The sequence below is a fragment of the Lethenteron reissneri genome, unplaced genomic scaffold (assembly GCF_015708825.2).
Source record: "Lethenteron reissneri isolate LAM-NWPU_2019-01 unplaced genomic scaffold, ASM1570882v1 scaffold_319, whole genome shotgun sequence".
Taxonomy (NCBI): domain Eukaryota; kingdom Metazoa; phylum Chordata; class Hyperoartia; order Petromyzontiformes; family Petromyzontidae; genus Lethenteron; species Lethenteron reissneri.
The window spans coordinates 1-11,154 of NW_026891841.1; the positions used below are offsets into that span (position 1 = coordinate 1).

The following is an 11,154-nucleotide window of genomic DNA, read 5'->3' on the forward strand; positions in this document are numbered from 1 at the left end:
TTCCCGCGCCTCATTTCCACACCTCCTCTCCCCCCCTTTTAATTTATTTTCGCGAGCCTTGGGGGGTGGGGGCAGTGTGTGACGGAGAGAACACGTGGGGGGGGGGGGCGTTGGTCGGGGGGCTTCAATGTTGCCGTGGCGCGTAGCCAGCCGCCCCTTTGCGCGGCTCCACTTTGTCGTTTCGCGTTATCTCGTGTTTGTTTGTGTGTGCGTGTGTTGTGTCTGTGTTTGTTTGTGTTTGTTTGTGTGTGTTGTTTGTGTGTGTGTGTTGTTTGTGTTTGTTTGTGTTTGTTTGTGGTTTGTTTGTGTGTTTGTGTGTGTTTGTGCGTGTGTTTGTGTGTGTGTTTGTGTGGTTTGTGTGTGTGTGTTGTTTGTGTGTGTTTGGTGTGTTTGTGTGTGTTTGTTTGTGTGTTTGTTTGTGTTTGTTTGTGTGTGTTTGTGTGTGTTGTGTTCGTGTGTTTTGTTTGTGTTTGTGTGTGTGTTTGTGTGTGTTTGTGTTGTTTGTTTGTTTGTGTGTGTGTGTTTGTTTGTGTGGTGGTGTGTGGTGTGTGTGGGTGTGTGTGCGTGTGTGTGTGTGTGCGTGTGTGTGTGCGTGTTTGTGCGTGCGTGTGTTTGGTGTGTTTTGTGTGTGTTTGTGTGTGTGTGTGTGTGTGTGTGCGTGTGTTTGTGTTGTTTGTGTTGTGTGTGTGTGTGTGTTGTTTGTGTGTGTGTGTGTTTGTTTGTGTGTGTGTGTGTTTGTTGGTGTGTGTGTGTTGTTTGTGTTTGTGTGGTGTTGTTGTGTTTGTGTGTGTGTTGTTTGTGTTTGTGTGTGTGTGGTTTGTTTGTGTTTGTTTGTGTGTGTTGTTTGTGTTTGTTTGTGTTTGTTTGTTGTGGTGTGTGTTGTTTGTGTGTGTGTGTGTGTGTGTTTGTATGTGTGTGTGTGTTTTTGTGTGTGTTTGGTTGTTTTGCGTGTGTTTGTGTTTGTTTGCGGTGTGTTTGTGTTTGTTTGCGTGTGTGGTGTTGTTTGTGTTTGTTTGCGTGTGTTTGTGTTGTTTGTGTGTGTTTGCGTGGTTTGCGTTTGTTTGTGTGTGTTTGGTGTTTTGTGTTGTTTGTGTGTGTTGTGTTGTTTGTGTGTGTGTTTGTTTGTGTGTGTTTGTTTGTGTGTGTGTTTGTTTGTGTGTGTGTGTTGTTTGTGTGTGTGTGTTGTGTGTGTGTGTGTGTGGTTGTGGTTGTGTGTGTGTGTTGTGTTGTGTGTGTGTGTGTGTGTTGCGTGTGTGTGTTTGTTTGTGTTTGTTTGCGTGTGTGTGTTTGTTTGTGTTTGTTTGTGGTTTGTGTTTGTTTGTGCGTTTGTGTGCGTTTGGTGTGTGCGTTTGTGGGTGTGTTTGTTTGTGTGTTGTTTGTGTTTGTGTGTGCGTGTGTTTGTTTGTTTGTGTTTGTTTGTGTGTGTGTGGTGTGTTTGTTTGTGTGTGTGTGCGTGTGTTTGTTTGTGTGTGTGTGCGTGTGTTTGTTTGTGTGTGTGTGCGTGTGTTGTTTGGTGTTGTTTGTGTGTGTGTGTGCGTGTTTGTTTGTGTGTTTGTTTGTGTGTGTGTGCGTGTTGTTTGTGTGTTTGTTTGTGTGTGTGTACGTGTGTCTTTGTGTGTTGTTTATTTGAGTTTGTTTGTGTGTGTACGTGTGTTTTGTGTGTTTGTGTATTTTTGAGTTTGTGAGTTTGTTTGTTTGTGAGTTTGTTTGTTTATTTGAGTTTGTTTGTGTGTGTTGTTTGTGTGTGTGTGTGTGTGTTTGTGTATTTTTGAGTTTGTGAGTTTGTGGTTGTTTGTGTGTTTGTTTGTGTTTGTGTGTGTGTTTGTTTGTGTGTGTTTGTGTATTTTTGAGTTTGTGAGTTTGTGTGTCTTTGCGATGTGTTGAGCCAACGCGGCCGTGACGTCCCACGCAGAGTGGTCGCATATCCATCCCGTTTTGGTCCGACGCTGCCTCGATGTTGGTCATTCGGCGTCGCCTGCCCGCGCGGTGTCCGTCGTTTTGTGCCGCGACCGCCTTCAGGAACACGAAGCGGCGGTCTCAGCAGCGTTCCTGATTTTGAAGCGGGGGAGTTGAAATTGCCGGCACGAAAAGCTTTTTCCTGCGTGGCATCGATCCTCTTAATTTTGTGTGTTCGTTGAAACCTTGTCAATTTGAACAACAGCATCTATGAGACTGAAATTTTAACGGTGTGATTATTGTTTTTTAAATGAATAATGCTCAAGAGAAATCGGTTGAATTGCGGCGCTTTGCTCGTTTCAACAGTACGAGAAATACCAAGTCGCTTCTGAGTGGGGGGGTGAGGGGTGAGAGGGGTGAGAGTGGATCTGTGTTCACATCTGAACAGTTTGGCTGGGGGGGGGGGAGTTTGAAAGGGGGGAACGGCTTTAGGATTCCACATTCATTTCCTGAAGAAGCTCCCAGCGCATATCCCGAAACGTCGGACCACCACGACCGCGTTCACCACACAAACCCCGCTCCACCGTAAATGCGTTCACCACAACCACGTTCACCACAACCCTGCACACCACAACCCTGCACACCACAACCCTGCACACCACAACCCTGCACACCACACACCCTGTTGTACCCCACAACCTGTTGTACCCCACAACCCTGTACCCCACAACCCTGTACCCCACAACCTGCACACCACAACCCTGCACACACCCTGTACCCCACAACCGCGTACACAACAACCCTGTACCCCACAACCCTGCACACCGCAACCCTGTACCCACAACCCTGTACCCCACAACCCTGTACCCCACAACCCTGCACCCCACAACCCTGTACACCACAACCCTGCACACCACAACCCTGCACACCACAACCCTGTCCACCACAACCCTGCACCCCACAACCCTGCACACCAAACCCTGTACCCCACAACCCTGCACACCACAACCCTGTCCACCACAACCCTGCACCCCACAACCCTGCACACCACAACCCTGTACCCCACAACTCTGCACACCACAACCCTGTACACCACAACCCTGCAACAACCCTGCACACCACAACCCTGTCCACCACAACCCTGTCCACCACAACCCTGTACCCCACAACCCTGTACCCACAACCCTGTACCCCACAACCCTGTACCCCACAACCCTGTACACCAACCCTGCACACACAACCCTGCACACCACAACCCTGCACACCACAACCCTGTACACCACAACCCTGCACACCACAACCCTGCACACCACAACCCTGTCCACCACAACCCTGTACCCCAAACCCTGCACACCACAACCCTGCACACCAAAACCCTGTACACCACAACCCTGTCCACCACAACCCTGTCCACCACAACCCTGTACCCCACAACCCTGTACCCCACAACCCTGTACCCCACAACCCTGTCCACCACAACCCTGTACCCCACAACCCTGTCCACCACAACCCTGTCCACCACAACCCTGCACACCACAACCCTGCACCCCACAACCCTGCACACCACAACCCTGTACACCACAACCCTGCACACCACAACCCTGCACACCACAACCCTGCACCCCACAACCCTGCACACCACAACCCTGCACACCACAACCCTGCACACCAAAACCCTGTACCCCACAACCCTGCACCACAACCCTGTACCCCACAACCGCGTACACAACAACTCTGTACCTCACAACCCTGCACACCACAACCCTGTACCCCACAACCGCGTACACAACAACTCTGTACCTCACAACCCTGCACCCCACAACCCTGTACCTCACCCTGCACACCACAACCCTGTACCTCACAACCCTGTACCTCACAACCCTGCACACCACAACCCTGCACCCACAACCCTGTACCTCACAACCCTGTACCCCACAACCCTGCACACCACAACCCTGTACACCACAACCCTGTACACCACGACCGCGTTCACCATAAAAGTTCACCACAACCGCTTTCACCGCAACCCTGTACCCCACAACCCTGTACACCACAACCCTGTACACCACGAACGCGTTCACCATAAAAAGTTCACCGCAACCGCTTTCACCGCAACCGCTTTCACCGCAACCCTGCACACACAACCCTGTACACCACAACCCTGTACACCACGAACGCGTTCACCATAAAAAGTTCACCGCAACCGCTTTCACCGCAACCGCTTTCACCGCAACCGCGCTCGCCTACGCAGTGGCGGTCGCGTTCTTCGTTCTTGTTGTTCTTGTTGTTGTTCTTCCTTGTTGTTGTTGTTCTTGTTGTTGTTGTTCTTGTTGTTGTTGACGCCGTGAGTTTGTTTATTCTCCGCAGCCGACCGCCACCGGCGTGGGGGGGGGGGTCCCCGCGTGCTAGATTTGAAGCTTTCGTGACTGCAAGGATTCATATTCTTAGGTTTTTTTTGGTAAAGTCACGTAGGTAAAAAATATAAATTAATGAAAGTAAAAGAAAAAGAAAATTCTTTTATTTTGTATTTTATTTTACTTTTATTAAATTTATTTAAGATTTGTGTAACAAACAGCGCGCAATGCCACCGAGAACTCGCAATTGCAGGGGCTGCTCCTTTACCTTCACCCCTGGCTTATTGTTTGAATGCCGCTCGCGAATTGTTTTGTTTGAAGTTTTTAAATAATCGTTTGAGAAGGCCTGCTGCTGTTGCCGGTCAATAGACTAAAAATGTAATAACATTTTCGCTACGAAGTTGATGTTGCTGTTTTTTTTATATATACTAAGTTTTAATCTTCGATTTAAAGCTTTCGTGACCGCAGGGATTCATTTTCTTGGTTCTTTCGGTAAAGTCACGTAGAAGGGAAATAATAATTTACAATTTTGTTTTATTATGTTTTATTTTTATTAATAAATAAAATTGTTAATAAAAAATATGAATAAACAAACATTTCATAATTTTTTTATTAATTAAAATAAAAAAAAATTGTTTGCTTATTATCTTAAAATAATAAAATAATAAGCATTTAACTCTTTTGTTTTCTTTTTATTAATAACTAAAAATGGGGGGAAAATTCTGAATAAACAAATTTCATTAAAAAAATGTTAATTAAAATAAAACGTAATTTTGTTTTCTTTTTATTATTTTATTAGTTCCCTTCTACGTGACTTTACCGAAAGAACCAAGAAGACGTTTTAATCGCTCACGTTTTTTTTGGAGTCGAGACCGCACAGACCGATTTAGAAGTCCTTTCTAGTTGTTGCACTTTACGTTTTTTTTTGCCTTTGTAAAGTTGCCGGGAGAAGCGTGGCACCCTCTCTGGCTGCGTCCATTGCAGGGGCTGCACCTTTGACCCGTCGGCGGCGGCGTCGTGGATTGACAACCCCCGAAGGGAGGAAAAAAAGTGTTACGGCCGATTTAAAAAAGGGAAATTTGAAACTTTTTGTTTGTTGCAAAAAACATTTTTTTACTAATGTTTCAATTTCTTTTTTTTACATATTTGTTTTGTTAGACTTTTTTTGACGAATGTTTTTTTTTATTTTTAAATGTTTACGTATTATTTAACTTTTCTTTTAACTTTATTTCTTTCATTGACTTTGACATTTTTTGTGACAATTTTCGACATTTTATACATTGCTTGAAATTTTTGACATTTTCTTTCTTTTGTTGACATTCTTTCGTGACAAAGTCTACAAATTCTTTTTGTAAAAAAAAATTAATACTTTTGACATTTTAAAACATTTTTTAAAGGCATTTTTGATGTGTTAATTGTTTTTGTGCGTCGCTTTGTATTAACAAAAAATTGAATGTTTTAATTGTATTTTCTTCCTTGTTAGTTCAACGTTTTCGCCAAACTCTTTACTTCGTTTTGTGGCTCTCCCCCGTCGCTCGCAAAAAAACGCGACTTTTTCACGCCCCTGCCCCTCCACGCGCGTTCCATTGTTCCTTCGTTTTTCGTTCGTCGTTCCAACGACTCCTTCCCCACACCCCCTCCCCTCCCCGCTCCGTTTTTAAAAAGCGTTTTGTTACAAAATCACACGCGGGTTTTTTGTTTCTTACGCGCTACTAATAAATTCGTGTTCTAAACAGAACGATTCCTGATTTTTTTTTTCGTTACGCATACGAGTGATTATTTATTGTTACGCATACGAGAAGTATTAATTAATTGATACGCAAACGAGTAATTCATTAATACGCATACGAGTCATTATTAATTGGTACGCATACGAGAGCGTGATTACACTGTAACAAAAATATTGTCTCTGGGTAGTGTTATTTTCCAATTGCTTATACCTCAAAAGTACAGAAAATTGCTGTTATTGATTTGAAGTTTTCGTGACTGCAAGGATCAATACTCTTTGGTTATATCGGTAAAGTCACGTAGGTGTGAAAAACACATTCCTGCGGAGGGAGCTGGTAGGAACGGTTGGGTTGCTCGGTCAATGGCCTGCAGGGTCAACGGCGGCGTGGTGTATTCCGCAAATATGCCCGACTGTGAGGGCGGGCACAAGCCGGCGTGAGTAGGTTAAACGTTGAGTTTTATAAGGGTACCAGGGCGTGATCAGCCCCTCCCCACCCAGCCCCACCCCCACCCAGCCCCACCCCTCCCACCCCAGCCCCTCCCCGCATGACGGACGGACGGACACAATAATCCCCCGTGGGCTGGTGTAACCAGGAGGTTCCTACCAGTATTATTTGTAAAGGGCCAGGTATAACATCCCATTTTAGATAACAGCAATCGGGGGCATCCAGCAATCGATGCTGTTGGGAAGAATTTTATTTCACAAACACAAAACATCCGCAAAATAAAAACGAATTAACCTTCTTGGAATACGCCGTGCGTTCGCAACAGCAATCTTCAGCGCGTCACATTTGCTTTTTTTGTATTAAAATGTTAACTTAAACTTTCTATAGACGTACTTATTCTCTAATTTTTTGTGCCTGATAAGTGAAGAGCCAATGTCATTGTTATTTCTTCTAAGTATTAATTTTATCTTAAATTAGTGTGTGGTGGGGTGGTGTAGCGGTTAGCGCACTCTGCTATGAACCTGTGAGACCCGAGTTCAATTCCCGCTCACGGCCAACACCAGCGACAATTATCTGGGCCTCCCCTAGGTCGACTCAGCCTCAAATGAATACCTGGTGCAGTTGAAACACCGCCACTGGGGAGACAAACGCGGTCGGGCGTGGCATTGACCACCAACTCCCCTCGCGTGCCATGCCGGCCTTCATGCGTGCTCGCTAACAGCACTTGCGCCAAGTCTGCAAAGGCTACACGGGGGATCTTTGTTGTTTTTGTGGTGCGGGTTGATGGCTTAGAGGTGAGAGATGACGAGTCAGACCCCCGTTGAGAGCCGGGGTCCCAGCTCCCCGCATTTTAATTCGCCTACATTCACAGCCTCCGGCTCCCGAAATTAAATGCGCGGGCGGGATAGCTGCCCCCCACCCCCCCCCTCCAAGACCAGCGGCGTGTCACGTGGGGAAAGACCTCGCGAGTGGCTCCGCATTATCCACTTCCGCGGGCCGGTAACTCAACACGAAGGGGGGGGGAGGGTGTGGGTGGTTAACGACTGACGAGGAAACACATTTACCGATTTCAAAGGATCAAATTCACGCCAGAGAAACGCCAAGGCCCCCCACCACCACCGCCCCCCCCCCTGAGTTGTTTACACAAAAGGCTCCCGGGACGATTCGGACCCACGACTACCGTCGGGGTGGAAATCGATGCGTTTGCCCCCGCGAGGACGCACGTAATGAAAACACCGAAGCGTTCGCTGGGAGTGTGGATTATCATCATCATTTTTTTTCTTGTGCAATCGGTCGCCAAACTCAAACTGTGTTCATCTGCGTGGGGGGAGGGGGGTCACCAAAGGGCAAGACTCACAACACTGCCCATCGACGTTTCTGGCAGAGCTCCTTAACATTCACGATTTAATGTTAACGAACTAATGGGGACTTTGGGAGTCACAGCTGTCTGTGTGTGTGTGGTGGGTGGTGATTGTGCACGTGCATACGCGTGTATGCATACGTGCGCGCGCGTGTGCACGTTTCCCTCCATACGCACGTTTGTGCGTGCACACATCAGAGTTGCATACACACACGCGCGTACCCATACATGCATCCCTGTGTCTGTGTGTGCAGTCGTGTATATCTATACTCGTGTGTGTAGGTGTTTATCAACGTATGCCTGAATGTATACACGCACGCATAAGCGCGTGTGTCCACACACACACGTAGCCATGTGTGCGTGGACACAGGTGTGGTGGTGTACGTGTACGTGCGTGTACGTGCGTGTACGTGCGTGTGTGTGTACGTGCGTGTGTGTACACGGTCGAGTCTTCTCCGCGCCAGCGATTTTAGCGCAGCGCCTTCACTGGGCTTTTGAAGTTGGCGGCGGCCTGCAGCTGCAGTTGGTAGGCCATGGGGTGGATCTTGAATCCGTAGAGGCTGCAAGCGAAAAGAACGCACCGGTTAAGCGTTCACGTCAACCCGCCGCTCTCCGCACAAAAGACATCCACGCCAGTGGTGGTCAACTGGTCTCTCCCGAGCCGCACGAGGATCTTTAATACACCACGTGCAGTACTTTAAATCAGCCGCAAGCGGCTCTAGCGAAGGAGCATGGACGTAGATGGTAGAACGACCTATCAATAGTATCTATGAATAATAAACGTCTCGCGATTAGAGGATGATACTGGTAGGAACCTCCTGGTTACACACTAGCCCACAGGGGATTATTGTGTCCGTCCGTCAGGGAGGGGCTGGGTGGGGAGGGAAGGGCTGGGTGGGGATGGGCTGGGTGGAGAGGGTGGTCAGGGGCTGGGTGGGGTGGGTGGGGCTGAGTGGGGGGTGGGAGGGGTGGGGCCGGGTGGGGAGGGGCTGGGTGGGGAGGGGCTGGTCATCCCGTGGTGCCCTTATAAAACTCAACGCTTAACCTACTCACGCCGGCTTGTGCCCGCCCTCACAGTCGGCCATATTTGCGGAATACACCACGCCGCCGTTGACCCTGCAGGCCATTGACCGAGCAACCCAACGTTCCTACCAGCTCCCTCCGCAGCAGCAGGACAACGTGTTAAAGAGAGGGAGAGAGAAGGAACGGCGGCAGGAAAAGGGAATCATTCGGTTTCCGGTAACGCCAAAGAATCCCTCCCTCCCCGCCACTCCCCGATTGGTCAAGCCACGGTGACTAGGAGATGTTAACTACCTCGCCTGGTGTACAGGAGTCCGTGGGTATTTGGAGTTTGCGTGTCTCTCTCTCATCATCATCACGGTGGCTAGGAGATGCTAACTACCTCGCCTGGTGTGCAGGAGTCCGTGGGTATATTTGGAGTGTGCGTGTCTCTCTCTCTCTCCCCGTGTTTGCGTGGATTTTTCTCCCAGCGGTTTTCCCCCCGCATTCATAATCAACGTCATGCATTTAGCTTATCTGGCTGCTATAAATGACCTATCATTTGTGATGCGCAGGTCACTACTGAAAAGGGGCTTCTACATAGCTCAGTGGGCCTTACCTGGTAAAATAAATAAAGTAGTCAAATAGTATTTAGAGTAAGTCAAATTTAGCATTCTCAGGAAGAATGTAATCAACCAGGTAGGGTGTTGACTGTTATGTTATCCGACTCTCGTTGTATTACATTCCATTTCTGAGTATACTAGATTTGTGTTTCTATTTCATTTATACCTGATGATTGCTTGTGTTGCAATCGAAACGTTGTATGCTAGTATTTAATTTATTATTTTATCTTTATACGTGACTTCACAGAAAGAACCAAAGAGTAATTCCTGCAGTCACAAAAGCTCCAAATTACGATAGTATTTAGAGTATTTATCTGCTATTAATTTCCACACACGATGATGATGATGATAATGATAAGCCACTTCGTTGATGGGTCAGGTCGTTGCTGAAAAACAATCCCTATAGCTCAATGTTGTTTGGGGGGGGGGGGCCTTACCTGGTAAAATAGAGTAGTCAAATAGTATTTAGAGTAAGTCAAATTTAGCATTCTCAGGAAGAACGTAATCAACCAGGTAGGGTGTTGACTGTTATGTTATCCGACTCTCTGTTGTATTACATTCCATTTCTGAGTATACTAGATTTGTGTTTCTATTTCATTTATACCTGATGATTGCTTGTGTTGCAATCGAAACGTTGTATGCTAGTATTTAATTTATTATTTTATCTTTATACGTGACTTCACAGAAAGAACCAAAGAGTAATTCCTGCAGTCACGAAAGCTCCAAATGAAGATAGTATTTAGAGTATTTAACTGATATTAATTTCCACACAACGATGATGATAAGCCACTTCTCGTTGATGGTCAGGTCGTTGCTGAAAAATAATCCCGATAGCTCAATGTTGTTTTAATGTAATTACCTGGCAAAATAAAAATAGCTTAGCGAGGGCAGCCACTCACCGCGGCACGAACTGGTTCGCCGGGCGCTTGGGCCGATACTCGGGGTGCACCATGAAAAGCATGTGCGGGAATCCGGTGCCAAAGTAGGCTCCGTCGGTATGGTGGTGACGCGACGACTTGGGTGTGTACACGTCCATGCACTTGGGGCAGTAGAGCTTCACCATCGCCTCGCCCGGGACATCCGACAGACCTGGTTCGCGGTTGGGCGAGGCACGATAACACTGGTCAACACACTTTTTAAATCCTTTATATTAAGTTCACTTGCTTGCTTGCTTGCTTAGGACCGTGCAAATCTTTCGGTCGTTTTTTAACCCACTTCCCGTGATCCAATCGAGCTGACATTTTGTACACAGACTCGTTGTGCGTGACAATGCATTTTCGTGAAAAATTGTTCCCAAAATTTTACACTGTTTAGGGGAAAATAAATAAATATTTAATTGCCTCTTGTTTAATGCTGCCAGACAATCATCTGACCCATAGGTGGCAGCCATCTCAAGCCAGAGGACGAGAGGACTCTAGCCGCCCCGATGCTACGCATATAAAGGATTTATATTGAAAAACTTTGCTTTTACGGGTTTACTTTTCTGGCATATTCCGGCTCGTGTACATTTCCAAACGATAAGCCGCTTCTCTATGAGCGATCATTTGTGGCCAAGTCACTTCTGAAAGAGCTGTGAAGGTCGGTGGGCCTTGCCTGGTAAACAAAAAGTTTAGTTTTTAGTTTTAACCGCGCTAACGCTGGTCAACACACTTTTTCTGGCATAAGGTATTCCAACGGTTTTAATGTAATTTTGGGGTGCCGATTCCAAATCTGGCATCTGTTTTTGTCTATCACATCAGGTTTTTGAG

The 11,154-nt window shown here is 46.9% G+C and overlaps 1 protein-coding gene across 1 annotated transcript; it reads right to left on the reverse strand.

Moving 5' to 3' along the window:
- Window positions 1-7,683: 7,683 nt before the first annotated feature.
- LOC133339796 (casein kinase II subunit beta-like) lies at window positions 7,684-10,497 on the reverse strand. Its single transcript, XM_061547938.1, has 2 exons — window positions 10,306-10,497; window positions 7,684-8,344 (listed from the first exon to the last, which is right to left on the reverse strand). Exons 1-2 carry the CDS (start codon window positions 10,467-10,469, stop codon window positions 8,254-8,256), a joined length of 255 nt encoding a protein of 84 aa, XP_061403922.1. The 5' UTR covers window positions 10,470-10,497; the 3' UTR covers window positions 7,684-8,253.
- Window positions 10,498-11,154: the final 657 nt, after the last annotated feature.

Coding starts and splice junctions, on each gene's coding strand:
- LOC133339796 (XM_061547938.1), bottom strand. CDS start 10,469: ATGGTGAAGCTCTACTGCCCCAAGTGCATGGACGTGTACACACCCAAG. Junction 8,345..10,305: donor GCGAACCAGTTCGTGCCGCG/GTGAGTGGCTGC, acceptor TTTCGCTTGCAG/CCTCTACGGATTCAAGATCC.